Here is a 24,321-nt window from a genome sequence, read left to right as displayed (position 1 = left end):
CCACGCAGCTCCACAGCTCAGTGCTCCTGGTTTCAGTGCCAGGGGTGGTAGCTCCCCGGTGCTATTAGTTAGCAGGATCAGTGCTGTCTGGAGGGGGTTAAAGGAACCAGGGGGACACCTGGCCTTTTCTCTTTGGGCGCTCACACATATCACGGCTTTGCCTCTTGACAGAATCAGGATGCAGGATATTGCCCTCCCACTGATGAAGCTCCTCCGCCCGTGTAGTGTATCAATGCAACATCCAACAGGATATCTGGTCGCAGTAGACGGTCCTGCTTCCTCTCTGGGAGTCATTCTGATGCTCTTATATATGACAGAAGATTAGCTTGCAGCTCAAATTAGGCACCTATACACCCTGGGGGGCATTTAGCACCCTAAAAAGACCATGCTGAGAAACATGGAGCTCTGTTGAAAACTTTGCTCTTTTGTTGTATAATATCACCATATTAAGACTGACTGAAAACCTTTAAGAGTCGAAGAAGAAAAAAGAAAGGTGAAAGAGAAAGGAGATTAGCTGTTTAGCCAACAGTCCCTTAGTCAGACTCCATAAAAGCCCACATTAAGTCAAAAGGAGTCTCTCTTTTCTTTGCCTGCTACATCTCTCTCTCAGCCTCTGTCTCAGTGTGTTTCATCGCAGGGTGAGCGATTGAGTGGTTTAAGAACATACCGGCGCTTTGTTTTATGTACAGAAAAGTACGAGCGCCAGCGGCCCCTTTGAAGCCCCTTCAAATTTATTGTTGTTTTTCCAGGAGAGGCGTTTTTTAAATTACAGCTCATTGTGAGTGGGATCTGCTCCTTTGCTGTTTTTGGAGAGGGGTTTACATTTTATGTCTGGAAACGAGTATTGCCATCTCGTCTCCGTCGGATGAAGGCAGAACATTTAAGGGAGTGAGTTTGTGCAACGTACGTGACCTCAAAGGTCGGAGATCATCTCGTGTCAGCACACTCTTCTTCTGTATTTGATTATTAGAAAGAGGAAAAATCAAACCGTGTGATCTGCAGACGTATTTCAGAGCCAACTGTACCCTGCAGCAGAAACCATACATCATCCGGGCTCCACTTGTGTGATGTGAAACTGCATTAACTCCGTCCCCTTCTTGCTCCTCCAGGCCAGCGTGCTTCCAGCAGCTCTGGTTTATTTCCAAGTTTGATGTCAAGACAGGCTGGTAAATCACCTCTCCTGGTCGCCCCGTTTTCATGCCAGAGAAACAAAAAGAGCCCGAATTGGCTCTTACAGAAAAAGAGACACCTTGCAGCGGAGCGCCCCGCTTAGTCTCCTATTGACCCTGACGTTTCACCTTCCCTCCGGCAATACAGAACTACAAGTGTGCAGAAACAGGTGCGCCTTCAAAGTCTGAGTCAGGAACATCGATGCAACTTGTAATAGATTTTGAAATGAAACATTCAAGTCAAAGATCAAATAAATTATTTAAGGGCAGACCTCGAAATCTCAAAGGTTTGTGGTTCAGGATTTATTTGAAATAAATCGCTGCCAAATAAATTGTGATAGTGAACCATTTAGAGTCAAATAGACCATAAAGCAGAGGATGCTTTAGGGCCTGGCTACCTTGTGATTGACAGGTCGATACCACGGCGTTGTCCGGTCTGGGAGTTGTCTGTGTTTTCGTCTTACAACTTTAACCCTTTCACAGTGTGTTTTCAGTTCATGAAAGTTAATTGTACATTTTGGTCGCCCGAAAAGCGTTCGGTTGTACTTAGCTCCACCTTCTTGAGTCATTTCTGGTTGCAAGAAACCAAGATGGCGTCGGCCAAAATGCCAGTCCTAGGCTTCAAAAAAGCAGTTCATAAACCAATGGGTGATGTCACGGTGACTACTCCCACTTCTTATATACAGTTTATGGTATTTAGTCATAAACCAAAGTATTGGACAAATAACATATTTGACCAGGTGATGGCGCGAGAGGGGCTGTCACCAAAGTTGGTAGGATTCATCCTCTCAGCAACATGAATATTTGTACCAAATGTCACATCAATACATCGGTTAACTGGTGAGATATTTCACTCTGGATCAAAGTGGTGGACCGACCGAGTACAAGCGGAGTGATGAGTCCCATACCTGTGCCAGAGAGCGAGGCAATCCCCTTTGCTTTGAACCTGTATCACAAGGGATTACCGCTCAGGTTTGCACAACACAGCAGACAGGAAGCTGTTAAAGACGAGGACCAACACTGCATCCTGACCTCTGACCCTTACATCCTGACCTCTCCTGCAATCTGACATGAGCCCTTGTCTACATGAAAGCTGTCCTGTTGACTCACCAGGGCTAATTTAGAGTTCCGGTGCCCCACGACCACTGTGAGGACAGACCGTCAACACGCTGGCCTCTGGACTTGTGGAGGGAATTTGGAAGATGGACTCGTTTTGACCCAGTACCCTTAACTCTTGTTTACACTGGCCTCCTTCAGGCTTGACATTTTTTTTTATCGACACACACTGAGAGAGACAATCTGATGCTAAAAACTCCTGATGGTCTGTTCTCCAAATTTGACATTAAAGTCAGGCCCCGTTCACCACTTTTGTCCAAACGGTGTTATTGCAGTTAATATTAGCCCGTCGCCGAGGGCTTCACATGTCTGCTGATGAAGTCCTTTAACAAGTCTAACAAAGGCCAACCTCACACTGTGCCACCTGCCACCAGCTAAAGAGATTTCGGTCATTACTTGCTCCTTTTTAAATATCATCAAACATCGGCCCTTTCATCATTGCGAGTGCGTGACCTTCAAGTTCACGGCTCCTCTAAGCGTGACTGACAGATCTTGCGAGGGTCAGCGCTGGACTAATTTTATACCTCTGCCTTTGATGGGGCCTAAAAATAGAGTGCTCCGCTGACCTCCGGTCCAGTCAGGTCTCGGCGGCTCATTTGAGACCCACCTCCCCCCCCCCCAACACACACACCCCTTTTGACGTCACCTTGGCCCGAACTGCTTCTTTATTTTTAGACGCTCCCGAAATGAATTGAACGGTCTTGTTTCGTTAAGTTTGCGCAGTGTTATGTAAGGGGATTACTCTGTTGTTATTGCCTATGCCCGGACCATGTAGGCCACCACACAGAGCAGGGAGGTGGAGACGGAGAGTACTCGGGGTGGAAGAGGAGGGTAATGAAGTTAAGGTAGGGGCTCCAGAAATAACCCAGCTGCGGGCCTAATTGTACATCTCTCTTGCTCCCTTTTCCCCTCTTCAGCTGCATGCCAAGGTCTTTGACCTTATCATCCACCTCACTGGTTCCGGAAGAATCTTTTCCGCCCCCTGCAGCTACCAAAGCCCCGGCCGATACACGGAGCACAGCAGCAGACCATCTCCAGCCTCAGACTAACAGCCAAGCGCCACAACCAGTTAGGAGTGATCCCAGCGGAGCGCCCAAGTGGCTCAAACTGCCAGGTATGTTCTAATCATCCCCGGCGTGGGCCCCGTGGCTCCTTAACAAAGCTTAGCCTTAGGACCTCAGGCCCCTCAGAGAGGCCCGGGGCCTCCAGGAAACTCCGCATGTCACAGCAGAACGCACAGTAAACAGAGATGCTGCATCTGTATTTGCATTCCCTCCACACACGCGAGCGTTCCCGTCAAACGCATGCGCACCAAATGCCCGGCGCCCATGTTTTGTTTGTGCTTTTTTTTTTTTTTTTGACAGCGCTGTAAATGTTTGTAACTTTTTCATGTGTTGCGTGTGGAGCATCTAAGAGGAATGCACTCGCTCTGTGTCCCCCTGCAGCATTCCTCCATGGTTAGACAGCTCCGTGCCCATGAGGGGGCCACAAGGGCCTCTTGTCTCCTCGGCACTAATGCATCACAGCCCCAGATCAAGCACAACATGCATGCGAGCACATACATGCACACAAACATCCGAGAACAGATGCCATGCCATCACATATTTATTATATAAAACACTCACAAACACGCGTAATGGAAATGTTGGAGGTAAAAATGGCACTGATGGCAGATATCACCTGTAGCTTCTTTGTGGATTAAGACTTCCTGTTGTCTCTTGTCTTTGCAAGAATTATAAATTTGCTTGCATGACAGAAGATTTAATTTGTCTTTCCAAGACTTAATACTGTCAACCAAATGTTGTAACCAGATTTTTTTTTAAAAGTACAAAGTAATATACTTTGTTACAGTACTAGTAGTATTTCTGTCAACTTTCACGTTTACTCCACTACATTTCCGGAATAAAATGTGTACCTTTACTCCGATACATTTCCCCTAAGCATCTTTGTTACTCGTTACTATTGCAAGCAAGCAGCTTTGGCAAATCAGTGGTCCCTAGCTTGCAAGTTACATCATTCACGGGATAGGAAAGTGCAAACCAAGTGCTCTCAGAGCCGTAGTTAAGTTTCGTTTTCCGCTCAAGTCCAGGCACTACTTCCCTTCCCCTCGTACTTGCGACTACGAGGGAAGGAAAAAATGGATTTTGGTCTTTAAATCCTTTAAGTGGTGAAGCCCTAATTTTTCTTCAAGTGTAATGTAGCCTGCATTTTTAAGGTGGTGTACAAATCTCATAATTCTGATGTGCTTGCTTTTTTTATTAACAGCATTTACTTGTACTTTTAAGTACATTTAATATCAGAAAATTACATTTGATACTTAAGTACAGTAAATATTAGACACTTTCACTCAAGTAATATTGTAAAAGTTGACATTAACTCCTACTAAAGTTATTTTCTGGTAAGATATCTACTTTTACTCAAGTGTGGCTTTCAGGTACTTCATCCACTGCTGGTCTGTCAGATAAAAAGAGCAAACACTTGCTTTATATGGTATAATAAATGTGTTTTTAATGTACACATTCACTGTCAAAGTTAATGTTTTATATGGCACATAATCCTATAACTTTGACGTAGCTCGTACACTTTGGATTTTGCTGCTGCTTGCATGTTGTTAGAGCCATCTCAGAAAATCCAACAGTCAGGGAAATGGGTGTATTATGATGACTTGTCACAGACGGGACTCTAGTTTGGGCCCGAGAAGAAAGGAGCTTTGGGATGACAGAAAGTTGGGAGAGATGCGAGAAGCTGTGTCATTCTAACAGAAAAAGAAAACAACCACAGACTAGTGAGTCGGGAATTAAGGAGTGAAATCTGACATAATCCAAACATGGACTCTCAAGACCGATGCAGACGACTCCACCCCAGACAAGCATCACGATTACTGTTACCACACAGCCCTTTAAGACTCGGGCACAGCCTCCCTTTGTATTTGTATAAAAAGAGGATAGTAAATCCAGAGGACAGGTATTCCCAGAATTTATAAATGCCTGTATTTTTATTTTATCATAAAGAAAAACCCTGGCAGTCTCTGGTGCGTCTATAAAACCAGTATTGATATTTATGTCTATAATCAGGCTGATATCTTCATGTGATGAGGGCAGCTTGTCCCACGTGCAGCAGCGCTGTCCAACAGACCAACCAGAAGGCTGGAGACAGATCAGTCTGTTTCTCCTGGGAAACGCTTCTCACTCCAGAGCTTCTCCAAAGCGTCTGGACTGGCTGTCGACACTCCCTTGCCTTTAATGTATGATCAAGAAAAGCTTTAACTCATTACTCTCTTCAACGCCCCTCCCCATTCTTGTCCTAACTGCTTTCGTATGTTTAATAATACTGCCTTCAGATGTAATTTGTTCCACTAAGATGCATGAGGAGAAAAGTTGTACAGTAGTGCACTATTTCACCGGGACAGGGACCTTCCAATATTGTGGAAAAAGAAGAGAGAGACGAGAGATCCAACAGAGTAATTGTTTTTATTTAAACTGCAAGATTGAGATCCATTACATCTGTAATAAATCTCCAGAAAGGCACATTTACCAATGTGTTTCTTATTGTGGAAATAAGGATGTATTGTACTTTTGCAGCAAGATTATTTGGCGTCATATCTGGTAATAAAATAATTTCATCTTGCTGTCAAAGCGGAGGATGTGCAGTTTACTGTACTACTCAAAACTAGAGGGCAGGACTTGCTCGCTGTGATTGACTGTAATTATTAACCCTGTCCTCGTGGCATCATTAAAATAAACTTCACTCAACCAAACACACCTTCTCCTTCAAGGCCTGCTGTGGAAGTTTCTCCTGGGAAACACAAATCCAGTCTGGGCCCTACTAAAAAAAGGTGCTGGGTCAAATTCCAGGTGCTGCGTCCTCCAGCACCTATCTGACTGACTTTAAGTTGCTTCCAGCTGCATGTGAGCGGCGTTTGTAAGCGTATCGTGAGTCACTCGAGAGCCACACAAATAAATAGTGTGAGGTGTTGTACAGCTATGCTGACTCATAGCGAAGACATGTTGGTCAAATACACCACTGGTGGAAAACCATCTGAGGCACTGAGGGTTAGAAAACCCCACATTACCCTCTCCCTTGTAGGCCCGACTTCCCCCCCACTGCTGTGGTGAAAGGAGAGAAAGCACCTCTACTACTCGCCTCTTTTTGTTTATTTACCTTCAGAATTACACCCTGCTCCTCTTGGACCATGTTCCAATGTGTTTTGTTATGTTTCCTTTCAAACAGAATATCTACGCGTGTGGTCTCTGGCCGTGTTTGGCTAACACGTGCACACGTCCGTGCACGCACACTCCCATTCAACTTTCCCCCCTGTGCCAGAGGTCCCCTTTGCCCTTCCCCCCACCTCTAACTAAACATCGCAGGACAGCAAAAGGGAACTTCAAAGTGGCCGGAGGGGGTACTCCTTTTTTCCTGGCACTTGTCATCATCTAAGGGACTGGCTGCTCCCCTTATTACTCTAATTGCTTCCAACTGCTCCAGGAGGCTTTGATGAAGGGCACCATGGAGCATGCTGGAAGCACCTGTTGTTGCACAGAGGAGCACAGGTGGGCTCTATTGGTGGTGGCATGGAGGCGTTTGGACAGCGCCGCTGCTTTCTACTTAAAATCACACGACTCAAAATACATACAGAATGAAAAATCTTAATGTAATCTCAGACTTGAGTGATTATGGAAATTGCATTTATGCAGAAAAAATAAACATGTTGGAATTGGAAGGTGAAGGATTTAAGCAGGAACAGGCAGGCAGGAAACACTCTGGCTCCATCTTGTGGCATCACCGTGCTAGAAGTCCAACAGCTGCATTGGAAAAGAGATGAAATACTGTGAGATTAACATTGGCAATGATCAATATATCAATATGTTCAACCAGCATTTAATATAATAAACAAACTACTAGCAGTTTGAGCCAGTCCAGCATTGGATTTCAGGAAATGGATTTATATTAATTTATTAAAGCTACACCTGTAGGCGCTGAATCTCTCATAAACTGAGCCACATTAACCAAGAACAAGAGTTATGGCTTACATTGTAGAATTTGTACAGTGATTAAAACACTAAAATCAACAAAATCATCAACAATAGAGCTGCAACTATTGATCGATCAATCAATTAGTTGTCAACTATTAAATTAATTCCAACTATTCTGATAATCGATTAATCAGTTTGAGTCATTTTTTAGGGGAAAAAAATTCTAATTTCTCTGATTCCAGCTTCTTAAATGTGAATATTTTCTGGTTTCTTTACTCCTCTATGACAGTAAACTGAATATCTTTGAGTTGTAGAAAAAATAACTACTCACCAGCTGAGGCAGGATCTTTTCAAAGTGCTCGATGTCTACTTCGTCGCAGTCTTCAGTCTCAGCTTGTTTCTGTGATCTCACAGCAGCCTCTGGAAATGAGAGATAACACATTAAAGGTTTCATCATTAAGCAATCTGTGTGTATAGCTGTTCCCAACAGAAGAAGAACTTACCTTGGACAAATATCTTTAGCATCTCTGCCATGAGCAGTGTGGCATCACCACTAACTGTAACAGAGTGAGATTTGTTGAACTGCAGAGTCACAAATAAAACAGATAATATCAAGACAATATTTATCCAACTCACGTCTGGTTTTGTCCTCCTTGAAGAAACTTGACAACAGTTTGCTTACTGTCTCCTGTAATGAGGAGAACAGACAACCTTATAATGTACAGATGTATGACCTGTGACACAATGTTTACACATTCAGTGAAGAGTGCACAGTTTTTGTGTGGACATGAACACAATTATCTACATCCTTATCTACATTTGCAAAAGCCGTCAATTGGTTATATATATATATATATTTATTATATTTATTATATATATATATATGTCTAATATATATATGTAATATAATATATATATAATATATACAGTATATATATATTATATATATGTCTAATATATACGTATATATATAAAAAATATAATATATTTATATAATATATATATATTATACATATATATAAAATATAATATATATATATATTATATTTTATATATATATATTATACATATATATAAAATATAATATATGTATATATTATATTATATAAAATATAATATATGTATATATTATATTTTATATAATATGTATATATATATATATATATGTATAAGATATATATATTTATATTATATTATATAACATTTTGTAAATTGCTGATGAATAGCTTCCTCATACCAAACTGCCTTTGGAAAAACGTCAATTTAATGGGAAACAGTACCTAACGCTAATGTTATCCCGGGATAGTGATTACAAAGCACTTATTTTAAATCATTATAACCCGCTCTTTCATTCGGCATACATATTTTGTTAATTCACTGAATAATATCTTAGCAAAGTCTAAAGTTTAATCGCCTGAGAGATAAATAAGGAGCAGTGTTTAAGTCCTCTGTGAACATTGTCAGCGTGAATGCTGAATAATGTGAGCAACTAAATGTAATTCAGCGACAAAGAAGAAGCAATATTCCTTTTTATTTCACCACGTGCAAAACAGAGTAAGAGTAAACAACCACAATCTCAGCAGAGATCATCTTTTACCTTTTTGAAGCCAGTTTCTGCGTCTTTCTCCGCCATGTTTTCTCCGCTGTGAGAAGAACTCCGCGCTCTGCGCAGCGATTGGTCAGTCATCTCTGACGTCATACGCACCGCCCTACGTAGATGTAAACAAGTACTTAAAACTAAAATAAAAAAATTGGTATTATTATTATTTATTATTTAAAATTAAACTAAACTAAAACTACATCAGTATTTTAATTTGAAATAATAGTTGTTTAGATCTTGTGATAGTTACATCACTTTAGGCAATTATAAATGTTTATACATATATATATATATATACATATATATATATATATATATATATTTATTTCTAATAAATGTATGTAAATTATATTAACAACTTATTACATTTGTGAATATCTCATTTTGCACATTACATACACACTATATTTTTAATATTTTCCATTTTTCTTATTTTCCGTAGTCCTTTGTAGTTAAAGTTTGTGTTAGAGGAAGGAAAGACAAAACTGAAGTTGTCAATACCATTAACTTAAGAGCAATAATGTGAGGCAATCATTTAGGTTATTTTCACAGCGTTTTAGAGTGTTATATATTCACATATGCATTCACCAACAGTGGCTGCACAAAGGAAGTTGACATCTAATCTATATTTTTTTCACCCTTATGTCTTTGACAAACATTAAGCAACACATAATAGAATAGAATACAACTTTATTATTCACCCAAGGTAGACAATTAACAAATTAGATACAGCATACATTCAGCACAATAAAATATGTATCACAGCAAACAAATAGGATATGTGTTCTTTTGACATTTTCTTGTTGTTTGTTTTTAACTTATTTTTTATTTCAATGCTTTGGCACAGTACAGACAATAGAAATAAAATAAATAATAATTAAACCTCCATCTTTGGTACTGTGGGACATGATGCGTACATTTGTACTGTTAGATAGAATGGAAGATAATCAAACAGAAATAAATCAAAAATAAAATATTATTAATATATTTCACTGCAGCCACGTTAGTTTACCATCCCTAAATGAATTAACACATATTCTTCATTTATGATTTTAAACTTAGAGAAAAAGTGGCACTGTATTCGTTCAACCGTCCAACTCATCATCTAACCACTGAGCATCCTCCAGTATGTAGCCCAAGCCCATTGGACGCCGTTGGGGCATAGCAACGGCCGTGGTGACCTCCTCATCTGAGTCCTCCTCCAACAGAAAGACAGATTTAAAAAAATAAATAAATAAAATAATCAACATTTCTTCATACAAGTTTTCTATTTTTTATGTCCGTTATGTGAACAGGCATAAAACCAGCTCTGCTCCAACAGAGGTCACAACTCACCTTTGGGCTAACAACTCGTTTTACTTCCACATCGCCTCCAATGTAGTGAGGACCGGCCCATTCTGCTCTGTCTGCTTCATCCTCTGCAGAAAACCTCACAAAGGCCACTGACTTATCTTCCTCTGAGTTGTGGCTCTTCTTAACCTGAGATCCAATTCAGCAGAGAGAGGGAATTTGTATAAATAAGCAACAAAATCTCATAGATCTTATTCAAAATATATATTAAATAAAAAAGGTATGCTTTTTTTCCAGTGTTTACCTTACACGCTGTGACAGTGCCCCATTCTCTGAAGTAAGCTCGTACATATCCTTCATTTATATAGGGGTTCAGCTCTTTTACAACCAAACCATGGTCCTGTTAAATGATAGAAAAGCATGAGCGCCGTGGCATATTGTTGCTTAGATCAAAAAGAAAAGATAAAATTAAGTGATGTTCCCTGTAAATGAGAGAATTTTTTTTATTTTACCAGTTCATAATTTTCAGCTAAAGCAGCCATGTATTTCTTTGGAAGACTGATGTACGCTCTTTTTTTGGATGTCTTCACTTCCATGTTATCTGGAGGGATGATGAGATTTTTTAACACTGGAAGGTAGTCAAATGATTATAAAATATAGATAATATGAGAGTGTTTCAACAAGGATTTGCCAAATGTAAAGTAAAGCTACATGTATGTAAAATAAGGAACATGATAATTTACAAGCAGATGAAATAAAGAAAGCTGTTACTTACCAGAGGTCATGCTGAGATGTTTAGTAACCCACTCGTCCAAGTAGACCAACTCAAAGTACAGAGTAACCTGAATGGGTTCATTTATATAGGCTACTGTCCTCTCAAGTCACAACATCTCTTACGGGTATTTTTCTTGTGACGTTTACCAGAACGAGACTGAGTGGCTAGTCAAAGAGTGACACAACTTGCTCAACAACCAGATGGAAAAAAATGTTAAAACTGTACCAATATATGTTATTAGGGACTTGTTGACAGACTTTATTGAGCACTTGGTGAAGAAGCTGCAGACTAAACAGCAAGCTTGTCTGATGTGTGACATCACTTAGTAGTTATGTAGCAACAAGTCAAATCAGGTGTATGTACTGTATGTATGGTAGTAGTCAAATGAGTAAAATGTTGGAGACCAGCCATTGTTTAAATTTTTTTTTTAACCAGCAAAATAGTAACCACAAGCTTTATTATTTCCTTTTTTTGTCCCTTTTATCCAGATGTTTACCAGAGGTTGACATAATATGCAATAGGATCCCAGTACCCTCTCCATTTTGACTGTTTCTTTAAAAAAATAACAGCTAAATAGTGATTTTGTCACTAAATCATTTGTGGCATTATGTTGATGTAGCACTGTACCAGGGTTGTGTGCAAGAATCTGGCAATCCACGATACAGGGGTTATATATTGTGATATATTGCAATACTGTAAGCAAGGCGATATATTGCAATTTTTTAATCTAATTTTAGGAAACTACCACAGTATAAAGAACAAACCAATATGTGTATAAAATAAGTGGTTAAAAAAAATGTATGCAATTAGAACAGTGGGATCTGCATTTATCACAGCCTCTGTAACATCCAACATCATAGCACTACTCTGAAAGGGTGCATATCTTTGTAAATGAAATAGTATAATAATTTATATATATATATATATATATATATATATATATATATATATATAATAAAAAGTATTGACTGAGTTAATATTGAATGTAAACTGTTAAAGGACCAGTGTGTAGCATTTAGGGGGATTTATTGGCAGAAATGGAATACAATATTAATAAGTATGTTTTCTTTGATGTATAATCATCTAGAAATAAGAATCGTTGTGTTTTTGTTTCCTTAGCATGAGTCTTTAATATATACATATATATCATGATATTCTATATTTTCTTACACCCCTACACTGTACAGATTTTTTTATTCTCAGCATACATTTTACATAACGTCATGTTGAACGTGTTTTTAGAAAATCTGATCTTTTGTGATGCTAAAAGAATATTTTTTTAGACTACATTTTTGTTTGGAAAGGGTGATTTGGGGAAACTTGGGACGCGGCTGCAAAAAACAGGTTGTGAGGTTGATATCTGTATGTCGTCCATGGATGTGTGTTATTTCCTATTCTGCTGGGTGAACTTAACATACAATGTGTAACATACATGCCACACATTTACACAATGTGGCAGCCCATTTTTTACAGGAAACATCACAAAATATTGCAAAATCTGCGAGAAGTACTTGCAGTGTTTGGGCCAATTGGATATAATGTTTTCATTTAATTTGTCAAATTTGCCAAAAACGCATCAGGAGGTTTCCTTATTCCAAAACACAGATAGATGTGTTCAAACAAATTTATTTTCATACAACATTTTCAAGATCATTATTTATAAACTTTAACAGAATCTGAAAAATAACTACACATATAAAAAAATACACATCCTGACATACAATAGGAGCTCCATATATAAATAAATATATTATAGTGCTAACAGGAAGGATTAGTTAGATTTCCTGATAATGTTGTTATCTTTCAAAGCGAAGATGTGTGGATGGTGTTCAGACTGGGGGGAGAGAAAAAGAGAAAAAATGGAATATATGGAAGACAGTGTTCACACAAATGTCTTTTCAGATTATAAATGAGGTCATTAAAAAGTGAGCAAACAAATAAAGATGTTCCAATCACAAAGAGGATACAGTATAGAGACTATACAAACCTTATCTATGAGGGGAAACCAGATTACTCCGTTCATAAATGGCTTGCAGATTGGTGATGAGGAACTTTTTGTCTTTACCCTCCTGTACACAAGAGAAAATAAACACAAGATACATTAAGACCAATATCAACACACTGTACATGTGTCATTGATTTTTAGACAAAACAACTATTTGATGCATTACCATGAAATTTGGCACAGACATCCCAGACTATGGTGATGCCCTGACTTTACCTCTATAGCGCCACCACGATGTTGACATATTTGTTTTTTCATGACATGTCTCGACAACTACTAGATGGATTGCAATGGACTTTGGTACAGATGTATATACTGTATATATCTACATATAAACATATATAAACATTTGAGGCTAGAGAGACTGACTCTTGTTTGACTATACATACATTTTCAATTTGTTTTTCTAACCGACTGATGATTCTCCTTTGGCCATCAACAACTTGAGTGTGAATATATATCACTATTCTGAAAAAATAGAAAGCATAAGAGATCAGCATAAACATTATTGAGACACAGTAAATGTTTTCTAGAGGGCAGACACTTTGTTAACAGCATCACCACAATATTACACAGAATAATAATAGAAATAAAAAAAATAATTAAAAGATAACATCTCTTACAGAAAGACTGCAGTGGCGAGGAATAAGATCAGCGGGTTCTCCAGCAGAGCGTCGTAGGCCCAGCTGAGCCAGGACAGGACCGGGTGAGTGTTCTCCAGCTCCTTGGCCCACAGCTGCCCCGACTGAAACATCGTGGTCAGATTCCTGAAAGGGCCGCACACTGACGACGGTTTAAGCCTGTGGACATCAGACGGATGGATTTTGAAGATACAGTGCAGTTGGTAAGTATTTGGACAATAAAACTTTTTTCAATTGTTTGAGCTCCAAACTGAGGCACACTGGATTTAAAGCTGAGGTTAGCTCGGGTTATTCTATATTTCCTTAAGTGTTAACAGATCACATAAAAAAAGAGCAGAACCAACAATGTATTAGTCCATCATGCAATACTTTCTTAAGCCCAATCATTTCTACTGAAGATATACACCTATCAGCCATAACATTAGGTCAGCATGGACACCCTGACCGGTCTGTGGCTACGCAGCCCCATACGCAACAAACTGCGATGCACAATGTGTTCTGACACCTTTCTATCGGAACCAGCATTAACTTTCTCAGCAATTTGAGCTCCAGTAGCTCTTCTATTGGATCGGACAACACGGGCCAGCCTTCGCTCCCCACGTGCATCAATGAGCCTTGGCCGCTCATGACCCTGTCGCCGGTTCACCGGTTTTACTTCCTTGGACCACTTTTGGTAGGTCCTGACCACTGCAGACCAGGAACATCCCACAAGAGCTGCAGTTTTGGAGATGCTCTGACCTAGTCGTCTAGCCGTCACAATTTCAGTTCAGTTAATGTTATGGCTGATCGGTGTATGTTTCTGTGCTGAACTGCATTTTACCAAGTAACAGTGAATGATTTCTTTTCCTCCCTGTCTGCCTGTTGTGTATCTGGGACAAAGAGCTGATAGTGTTGCGTTATATATTCAAGAGATAACTTTTACCCTCTACCTTAACGTTGTGTATGGAGCCTCCATGCAAAACGGTGATGCAAAACGTCCCATCGGCCACTATCAGAGCCCAGTTCTGCCAATAACAATAGTTTGTAAAATGACCTATCAGTGCATCATTGTTGGTTTTGGTCTTTTCATGGAATTGTGACAACGAAAAACACAGAATATTTCCCCAGCCTTATACTAAAAGGGTAAGACTAATATCTGGTGAAACAAATAAGACTCGGTGACTCCTTAACCTCATATTCATTGTTGTATTTTAAATCTAACATACAGTACGAGGACAGTATGTGGTAAACATGCTTTAAACACAATGACAGACATTGTCATTGTGTTTAAAGCATGTTTTTAAAAAGCTACGCGTGTCAGAGGTTGTAGAATTCACGCATGCCTTTTCGGTGAGGAAACTACTTGTTGTGAGCATCACAGTCATTAAGAGAGGGGACATTGTTTTGTCACACTCACGTCCAGATTGTGTAAATCACAGACACGGCAGCGCCAATAAATGACGGGAAGCATAAAAGAGAGATGAAAAGTGTCGTCATCTGGCTGGCTCTCCAAGGCTTCCTGGACGCCTGACAGTTGAGCATTAGACTGCTCTGGAGAGGAGAACCAGACAGAAAAAAATGTTTGTCATGCAAATCAGTGTCTGTATGACGATGAAACAACAGCTGCTGTACCAACCTTCTTCATGTAGAATAACACAAACAGTTTTATGATCTGGACGGCAGGAAGCAGTGGAGCAAACAGCACCCCGAGCCTGGGAAGAACCGTTAATGTTTAATTCACTTTTCATTTTGTTAAAATATGCGATGGGTTTCAAGGATGTGGTGTCATTACCAAGTAAGGGTTTGTCCATATATGAGTTCCAGCACATTACGGGCAATGTCAAACACTGGCATCCTGTTCCTTTTCAGCACTCGCTTGGAAAAGAGCCTATAGAGGGAGGATGCTTAATGTTCAGTGAATGCAAACTACAGAATTATGTAATTGGTGGGTGAAGCGCCAACTTGCCTCCACAGGAACTCTCCCAAAAAAGTGTAAAGCATCGTGAAGACAAAGTCCATCAGGAGCAGGCGATACAGTTCTTGCCCCACGAAGCTCTCCCAACACTGAGGACAACAGAAATGTAAAGATCACATTATATTAGGGCTGATAGGTCACAACCAAACATGTAATCACTTGTTTTAGGAATGAAGAACTTTGCATAATTCAGTGTCGCTCCATAACTGTAATTATATTTAAGATGTTGTAACCTGTAAACCACGACTTTCTGGTTCCACGGCAATTCTCCCCAGCCAGCGGAAGCACAGCACTCCAACAATACTGACCTTCAACAACAGGTTCCTAATAAGGAAGGAAATAATGACACTAGAAGGTTGTTTTCGTCACAGCTATTTTGGGAGTCAGTCGTGCTTCAATATGCAAATTACACGAGTGTGATGTGGAAACTTGAAACCTCAAATGTCGTGTGTGCAGCAGTTCAATGTGGGAGAATCAGTAGGTGGAATATTAAGACTTTTCAGTGGAGCTTAATTGAACTTTTTTTGTGTTTTAAAACGTGTCTGGACTAGGGCTGCACAATTAATCATAATTTTATCGAAATCACACAATGTCCTACTGCAATTCATAATCACAGGAGGCACAATATTTGTTTAAAAAAAATTGTCAAAATACCATTTTTAGTGGTATATGCTGGGTATGCTGCAGAGATGTCCTGGCCTACACATCATATTCTACGGACTTAAAAAACAACATCATTTTAATATATTTTTTACTGAAAATGAGAATGATAATGTAAAAATCATCATTCCCTCCATTATTGCAAATCATATCACAATTGCAATATCAGTCAAATTTTTTTATCTTTCAGCTGTAGACTGGACTGAACAATTTTATAAATTTATAAAAATAAATGAAAAATAAATGCTTAAATAAATAAATAAATAAATAAATAAGGGAATTAATACACAGATAAATAAATAAAAATGCAAATTAAAACAAAAATATCAATTTATATCACATTGTATCAATTAATCAATGGCTACATTTATTTTTAAGATTATTTTTGCTACATTTAATGACATTTATTTATTTATCAAGTTATTTATTTATTTATTCATTTATTTTTGATTTTCGCAGGTTCTGTCCTCCATACCAGATTCAAAAGACTGCGTAAATTAAATGGTAGAGATGACATTTTTTGAGTCTATGCACAGAAAAGATGCTGAGATGATAGGACAGGTTTTTTTGGACTTCATCTCATTTTATTGTTACACACTTTTTATGTGCTCCTTATTTTTTTGAAAAACTTGAATGCCAGAAAACAGAAACAAAACCTTCTGTGCAAATTAAAAAAAAAGTAATTGGAGCATATAACAGTGTAACAGTTCTATTAAAGTTATCAGTAAATAATGAAGTTGTATTCTAAATTGTTTTTGCCCTATGCTTTAACAAGTCCAGATTTGCTTTGTATGGTTCTACATGAATGATCTCTTTTTTCACAGTTCTTCGTCTCACCTGAAGATGGAGACATAGACACAAATGCTGGGTGAGTCATGATTCTCCATCCAAGCACACAGGTTGAAGATGCCGGGTAGTAACAGGTTAATGCCTGACACCACTGCAGATAAGAGCAGCAGCTCAGCGTCTTTGAAAGAACTCTGCTTGATGTCAGTCTGTGAAGGAACGGACAAAATGACAGTGGGGGGCTGTAGAGCAACACATCATGACCAGGGGATGCAACTTCATAAATATTACTTCCACCTTTGTCTTTCCAAATGTCTGCTGTGGAAAAGGCCTCTGAATTTGACTCATTTGGGAACGACAAAGAAGCAAAAGTGCTCCAATTCGGTTTAAAAAGATTCATTCAGAAAGCAAATGACTGGTTGGATCTAAAATAAGAAGAAGCCTATCTTACTGTCAGCATCACTGAAACTCTTTTAACTATATTTAATTTGCACAACAGGAAATGATGAGAGGGGCGTAAAAGTTTGGTAACCACTATGTTAAACATGCTCTTCTTACGATGTCTTGATCAGGATGGTGATTCTCAGGCAGAGCAGTTTTGTAAACCAGCAGACAAAAAAAGGAAAGAAAAAGGAGAACTAAGTAAACTGCGGTGGGAAGGTGCTTCTTTATCAGAGCTATTTTTGTGATAGACACGTGGCCCTATAGTTGCTCAAATGTGCATGAAATGTGTCATGTCTGGCTGCACAGCATGCTTCCTCTAACCTCTGACAGGTAGTGTACCGCCATGGCGCCCAGGGAGATGCTGCCCAGACATGTGGCCCACGCTACCAAGAGCACCACGAGGCGGCAGAGTCGCCGCATGCAGCTCTTTTGATCCTCTCCACCGATCAGCTCAGACAGCAGCTCCTGTTGGAGCAGCAGCAGCTTGTAAGCAACATTTAAGATCTTCACAGTGTGTCGAAACTGTGATCAGCACTGCCATCGATTATGTTTAGAACAAGATATTTAAAAAACACTCCTTCGTGAGAATCTGGATTTTTGTGCATGTGGTGCCGCCTGCAGTTAAAACACATTGGGGTGTGAAAATGCATCACTTAAAGCTTCCTGTGTGTAAACCAAAAGACTGAGATAGTGTGACTAAGCTGGTGACCTTGAACTTTTCAGCTGCAACCTCTTCCACTCCAGGCTCAGTGTTAGAGCTAGTGAAGGTAGCATGTGAGGAAGAACGCTAAATGTCCATTTTCCAAGGGGTCCCTTGACCTCTGACCTCAAGATATGTGAATGAAAATGGGTTCTATGGGTACCCACGAGTCTCCCCTTTACAGACATGCCCACTTTATGATAATCACATGCAGTTTTTTGAATGCAGTATAAATGTGTTATTTTCACCTATACCAAAATGGTGTATTTGAATATTTCCACATACTGGGTCTTGTAATTACATAAATTGGGTATCACTGTAAAGCTGAGACTCTTGTGGATCCAATGGGACCAACTGTATTCATGTGTGATGATGTTAGTCCCCATAGTAGACATTTCACCTAGTTAGACCATTTTTTACCTCACTGTATAAAATGACCTGTGGTGACCTCTAGGATAATCACAGCCTCATGAAACTTCACTTTCAAAACTTAGAGACCTAGAGCATTCAGAGGATGGATGGCTTTTCTAGGCAGATTAACAATAAGGGGGTTTCTGAGCAGTTTACACAACAGAAGTGCTCACCATCTAATTGCCGAAAAATTCTGCTATTCTTGCAGGAATCTCCAAATGTCAAAAGTTTTTGATACCAAATCACAGCATGGCTTTTTTTGTGGTGTTCCTCAAGGTCTTGTGTCTTAATTTGGTATTTTCAAGGGATTATTGATCATTTTTTATCAATTCTTGAGTGGTAAAAAATGGTTAAATTTAGCACCAAATCTGTGTAACAAATGGCATCAACCCGAAAATTGCTGCAACTTATGATACATAAGTGAGCATGGGAATAACCATCATATACTTCTATCATAATGTTCTAAACCCTTATACACTTTTACAATTTATTTGAATGAATTAATCTTTTTTGACACAGTGCTGAGCTGCATCTCAAATTAATCTTCAGGTTCCCAGCTTTCAGATGATGTACACCACTACCATGTGACATCTACTGTTGACTTGCTATCTCCCCCGAAAGACCCCCTGTATCCCACTAAAACCCCCCCACAAAAATGGGTCTATGAAAAAGAGGAGTGGAAAAGGTTAAATGCTTTCAAAGAAGTACTTGTCGCCAGTCCATATTTTAAATAATTCACATTGATTCATCCATTTGGGAAGGAAATGTCTGAAATCAGTTTGTATTTATATCAAAAATTAGTTTCACGCTTTAGTGAGTCTAAGTGAATATACAAGTGTTGGCGTACTTTGAGCTGAGTGCTGATTTTCTCAGACTGCAGCCTGACGGGCGTCTTCTTGCTGACTTTAAAGTCCCAGGAGCAGAAAACTTTCACAGCCAGATTCCCATTTGACTTGAGGACTTGAAAACTTCTCCCAAGGGACTTGGACACGCTGCAGGAGAAAAATAAAGCCATAAAATACACACCGCAGAATGGAGTAAAGTGAGATTAATGCATCACTTATTGTCCAACCTGTACACAAGGATGATGAGGATAATGAAGAAGGCGATGGAGATGGTGACGAAATAGGCTGCAGGTATGCTGTACGGCATTATCTGGGGCTTGTCGGTGTCACAGACGGGCAGATAATCAATAGAGTCAGCAGCTCGACAAGTTTTGAGAATGGTGTTGGTGTAGTAGCCGTAAAACATCACACTCTGAGAGAGGTAGCCCTGCAAGAGACACCAGAGATTTGATTCAAGACAGAAATAACCACACATATACTGCTGTGATGTGTCTCACCGTGCCTGTGAAGAGCTCAAGACCGGTGAAAGTGTCGAGGTGAGAGTCATGTGGAGGAGGAGGAGGAGGGTTGACGGCTTGAGGGAAGACCAGGAACAGGCCGTTGATGGCGAAGAGGAGGAGGTTAAAGAGCAGGAGGGTCCGGAGGAACAGGAAGTAGGAAAGCACCCCGGTTCCGAAACGTCCGCTCAGTCTCTTCATGGGCGAATGCCACAACTGGAGGGAAGTGAGGATGGGGAGGCAGCTGAACAGGCAGTGACGCCAAGTCTGAGGGGAGGAAGACACAAGTGAAGAACTGACACCCACAAACAAAAAGTGGTTTAGCACTCTGTACTCACCCTCGAAATGTACACGCTCAGACGACTGTAGCACGGGATATTTCTGCTGATGAGTGAACTCTCAGCTGCGTCACTGAAAGCAAGCCGCCTGATGAGACATAAGCGGAAACAGTCACCACAGTGTGGCTTTATGTTGAAGGCCATTGAATGGTTTTCGTACCTGACTTCCATCTTATCCGCCAGGCTGAGCGGCGCGGCTCTCAGCTTGCGCATGCCCTCGCTCACAGAGAGGCCTCGGAGGTTGGACACCAGCTGCTCCTTCTTGTTTTCTGTAAACCGAAGGTTAGAAATGAATATTGACAAATTCAGAGACGAGTTGCTGCAGCCAGTTTAGTTTCTGTCCACCTTCAGCACTGATTTCCTCCGTATTTGCCTGGACTGACTCCTCCGGGATCGGTCTGGAGGGGTGAGAAGGATCACGGGAGGAGGAGGAGGGCTGGTGAGATGAGCCTCCGGCGGGACGAGGATGTACTGCAACGCTATTTATCCCTGTGTGCACAAGGAACAGTCAATTATTATATGAACATTGTCAACAAACAATTAGACAGTAGAGGACGGTTTCATCTCACCAGCAGTGCGACTGGGCATCGAGGAGAGGACCTTTAAGGTAGCAGCTGACCAGTGATGTCTCTGCAGAGGGTTCATCTGCTCCCTCTCAAGTGTTTCGTCTCTCATGTGGCCGCTTGCAGCAAATGGCAGACTATGTTCTGTATTTGTACCTGTGCATTCCCTAAACACGTTCATCTCTAGGGTTTCAGGACACCTCTGGGTGCTGGCTGCCGGCTCTCCAAAGAGCCGGAAGGAGTCCAGACCTGGTTGGCTTCCTCCCATGTACCTGAGGGAGGTAGTGTAACCATCAAAGGAAATAATCACCCAAAGGCTTTTGCCCAGACTCCCTCATTACAGCAGCATGTACATAAGATATGTTGCACTTTTCCTACCACAAATCGAATACTTGAAAGTCTCCAAAAGCTTTCCAGTCCCAAATACTAAAGAGCAAGAGGCCTCAACAATAGGCTCGTTGGAGATGAACTTCGCCTCGCCTGGAAAGTAGACAAGATCAGGCGGCAGCAGCAGGGGCGGAGGCAAAAAGCTGCAGTCAAGTCGGACCGTTTCCAGCAGCCTTCAAAGAATTTACAGGACGTCATAGGAAAAGTGACATCCCGATCTGTACTTTTTTTTTTTTTCAGACCACGTTCGATTGTAATGAGCACTTGTTTTGATAAGTGCGATATAAATAACCTTCATAATTATTATTATTATTATTAGTAGAAGTAATAGTATCAACCACACAAAATATGTTTGTTAACAGATGAAACCTTCATGGCACAATATGCGTTTAAAAGCCTACAATCTAGCGTTAAATATTACAATTACAAAGAAAGTTCGCTGTCAAAACTAAGAGCCAATCAGCTCTCTGATCAGGCGACAGCCAGGCGTTTCCCATCATGCCCTGGGTCTTGCAGTCGGTGGAGAGCAACTGTGGCGCCTGGCTCTAAAAACTGCGGCCGCCTCGATCTCGTGAGGTTATCGTTGCCCGCGTGTGCACGACATCAAAGCAAGTTGGACACAAATCTAACTGGCATGCATTGTGTGCCGATCGCCGGTGGTCGATTCTGCACAGGCCTGGTTCATCTCCAACGAGCTTATTGCCCCTTGAACTTTGACCCTCTTGCTCATATATCTGCTGCACAGACAATTGTGGGTCAGAATAACATGCTGGCTTACATACTGCAAAAAGCAACTGAATGTAGGAGGACATCCGGATATATGTGGCATACGGGTATGGGTATTGGAACGCACAGACTAAGTACATACAATGAAGCTTCAATCTAAAATCAATGAAATCTGTGGCTGTGAAAGCACTGGAAATGTTCTCTCCAAACACTCGGTAGAAACACAGACTTCTGAGCATTCAAACTAACATCAAAAAGACTTCTGTAAATTGTAGATAGAACAGAAAATAAAACTGCAATTTAGTTTATTAGTAACACAATTTGATAAAAGAAACTTAGTCCACCATCAATGCTGATACATGGTATCACATTTTTTTGTTTTTTAGCAGTACATCAGCTCACAAGAGCAGAAAAAATGACAACTAACCAATAAATAGCTCTCAAATTAAGTCTGTAAGAGGACTTACTCAAAGTCAGACTCCGACGAATCAGAATCCGTTTGACACACGTTGACACTGTATGCCATGGTCCTTGATGATCGCTCTACTGCAAACACACAGCTCCCAGCGGCTCAGTCTTCACCATCAGTCACATAGTTGACCACATGAGCAGCAGTAGGTTATGGCTGATATTGTAGCTGTCTATGCTTGAGTGTCAAAACACATCATACTGACTTCCTCTCTCTCTTGCAGCACAGCTGTGCCTAATTTGCATTTGGGGGCAAAGTTATCTGCCTGCATCTGATGAAGTGCAATCAGTTAAGCATCTCTGACATGGCAAATAAATACATAAATACCATCAAAAATGATATAAATATATTTAATTCTAATACTGGAAGTGTCAGTATAGTATTGTGTCTGTTTTGATGATAGGTGAGTTGATGTTTGACCAGAGTGTATTTACAATAATTAGTGTTCACTGCCCTCCAGTGGTCACATTGAGGAACTGCAACACTACATTACTTTTGTCAAACTAGCAACAAGTAGTACGAGTACTGATAGAAGTGAGTAATCTGGGAGAGTCCATTTTTATGGTCTTTCAGAAAAAAAGCCTTTAAAAAAGAGAACAAAATAAAATAAATAGTTATCTAGGGGTTGAAATATATGCATTAAGGAACTTTAAATTAGCCATAGACAACATTTGCAATAAACAAATAGTGATTATTGTGAAATATTTTATTGTTATGTTGTCACAGTGAGATATTACACCTCTACAGGCTTCAGTGGGAACAATACGTATATTTAGGGCTGTCAATCGATTCAAATATTTAATCGTGATAAATCGCGTGATTGTCCATAGTTAATTAAGATTAATCCCAAATTAATCACATATTTTTTTTTCTGTGCAAAATGTACCTTAAAGGGAGATTTGTCCAGTATTTAATACTCTTGAGCATATTTTTTATGCTAGATGCAGTACCTGTGAGGGTTTCTGGACAATATTTGTCATTGTTATGTGTTGTTAATTGATTTCCAATAATAAATATATACATATATTTGCATAAAGCAGCATATTTGCCCACTCTTTTGTTGATAAGAGTATTAAATACTTGACAAATCTCCCTTTAAGGTACATTTTGAAAAGATAAAAAATGTGTGATTAATTTACGATTAATCCCGATTAACTTTAGACAATCATGCGATTAGCCCTAGAACCTATACTTTAATATATAGGTATTGTTCCCATTGAAGCATGTAGAGGTGCAATATCTTACTGTGATAACAAAACAATTGAATATTTCACAATAATCACTGTTTGTTTATTGCACATGTTGTCTATAGCTACTTTAAAGTTCCTTAATGAATATATTTCAATCCCTAGATAACTATTTATTTTATTCTGTTCTGTTTTTTAAAGGCTTTTTTTTCTGAAAGACCCTAAACATGGACTCTCCCAGATTGCTCTCTTCTAACAGTTCTAGTACTACTTGTTGCTAGTTTGACAAAATTGCCATAGCATTAACATAGCATTTGTGTTATTAATAGGGCTGTCTGCATTAATAATATATTTTGTATGTGTTTTTATGTTTTTTATTGTTGACATGTCTGTGCTGTTGCATTTGTGCAAATCCTGACGTTTATCTAACAATATGAACCTTTGCACCATGTACAATAAATAATCCTGTAATGTATTATGAATGTTTTATTCCCACTTAGTGACTTAAAGTAACTACTGAAAGTTACACAAAACACTAAAGCCATTTAAATGTTTCATATATATATATATATATATAAAGTAACTACTGAGAGTTACACAAAACACTAAAGCCATTTAAATGTTTCAACATTTAAATGGCTTTAGTGTTTTGTGTAACTCTCAGTAGATACTTTAAGTCACCAAGGGCTATTTATTTGACAAGGTGCAAAGCTTCATATTGTTATATTAAACGTAGGGATTTGCACAAATGCAACAGCACAAACATGACATTCAACAAACTAACA

General features: G+C 39.6%; 2 protein-coding genes and 1 long non-coding RNA gene across 5 annotated transcripts in view; 1 reads left to right on the top strand and 2 right to left on the bottom strand.

Moving 5' to 3' along the window:
• LOC119502208 overlaps nt 1–4,246 on the top strand; it is a 59,935-nt gene extending 55,689 nt beyond the window's left edge. Inside the window, exon 4 of the long non-coding RNA XR_005210020.1 lies at nt 3,203–4,246. This is a non-coding gene — a long non-coding RNA (uncharacterized LOC119502208). The remainder of the gene's footprint in view (nt 1–3,202) is intronic.
• A 1,490-nt stretch (nt 4,247–5,736) lies between these two features.
• On the bottom strand, nt 5,737–8,953 carry cenpx (centromere protein X). The gene is made up of 5 exons (XM_037791099.1): nt 8,856–8,953; nt 7,895–7,946; nt 7,762–7,815; nt 7,590–7,678; nt 5,737–7,087 (listed from the first exon to the last, which is right to left on the bottom strand). The coding sequence occupies exons 1-5, from the start codon at nt 8,943–8,945 to the stop codon at nt 7,073–7,075; spliced, it is 300 nt and encodes a 99-aa protein (XP_037647027.1). The 5' UTR covers nt 8,946–8,953; the 3' UTR covers nt 5,737–7,072.
• A 3,578-nt stretch (nt 8,954–12,531) lies between these two features.
• Nucleotides 12,532–22,596, bottom strand: LOC119501027 (transmembrane channel-like protein 6). 3 transcript variants are annotated; one of them, XM_037791101.1, is made up of 19 exons: nt 22,348–22,594; nt 20,774–21,039; nt 20,550–20,693; nt 20,365–20,473; nt 20,205–20,292; nt 19,867–20,133; nt 19,597–19,796; nt 19,372–19,516; nt 17,735–17,878; nt 17,021–17,178; nt 15,757–15,847; nt 15,515–15,612; nt 15,341–15,436; nt 15,185–15,260; nt 14,966–15,099; nt 13,552–13,728; nt 13,318–13,396; nt 12,911–12,992; nt 12,532–12,757 (listed from the first exon to the last, which is right to left on the bottom strand). In XM_037791101.1, exons 1-18 carry the CDS (start codon nt 22,404–22,406, stop codon nt 12,912–12,914), a joined length of 2,412 nt encoding a protein of 803 aa, XP_037647029.1. In that variant the 5' UTR covers nt 22,407–22,594; the 3' UTR covers nt 12,532–12,757; nt 12,911. The 3 variants fall into 3 exon arrangements, 2 of the variants coding, with proteins under 2 accessions (XP_037647029.1, XP_037647030.1); XM_037791102.1 differs by having other exon boundaries at nt 15,796–15,847; XR_005209740.1 differs by lacking the exon at nt 12,532–12,757 and having other exon boundaries at nt 12,926–12,992; nt 13,552–13,664; nt 22,348–22,596.
• Between the last annotated feature and the right edge of the window lie 1,725 nt (nt 22,597–24,321).

The sequence above is a fragment of the Sebastes umbrosus genome, chromosome 14, assembly GCF_015220745.1.
Source record: "Sebastes umbrosus isolate fSebUmb1 chromosome 14, fSebUmb1.pri, whole genome shotgun sequence".
NCBI classification, from domain to species: Eukaryota; Metazoa; Chordata; class Actinopteri; order Perciformes; family Sebastidae; genus Sebastes; species Sebastes umbrosus.
This window is presented reverse-complemented; position numbering and strand designations above follow the sequence as displayed.

Excerpts from the sequence above, each read along its gene's own strand:
- cenpx (XM_037791099.1), bottom strand. The coding sequence starts at position 8,945 with ATGACTGACCAATCGCTGCGCAGAGCGCGGAGTTCTTCTCACAGCGGA. Across the intron at positions 7,947-8,855 it reads CAGAAACTGGCTTCAAAAAG|GAGACAGTAAGCAAACTGTT; the intron begins GTAAAAGATGAT and ends TCCTCATTACAG. Across the intron at positions 7,679-7,761 it reads GCTAAAGATATTTGTCCAAG|AGGCTGCTGTGAGATCACAG; the intron begins GTAAGTTCTTCT and ends TCTCATTTCCAG.
- LOC119501027 (XM_037791101.1), bottom strand. The coding sequence starts at position 22,406 with ATGGCATACAGTGTCAACGTGTGTCAAACGGATTCTGATTCGTCGGAG. Across the intron at positions 13,729-14,965 it reads GTGATTTACACAATCTGGAC|GCTTAAACCGTCGTCAGTGT; the intron begins GTGAGTGTGACA and ends TGATGTCCACAG. Across the intron at positions 13,397-13,551 it reads CTCGCCACTGCAGTCTTTCT|AATAGTGATATATATTCACA; the intron begins GTAAGAGATGTT and ends CTATTTTTTCAG.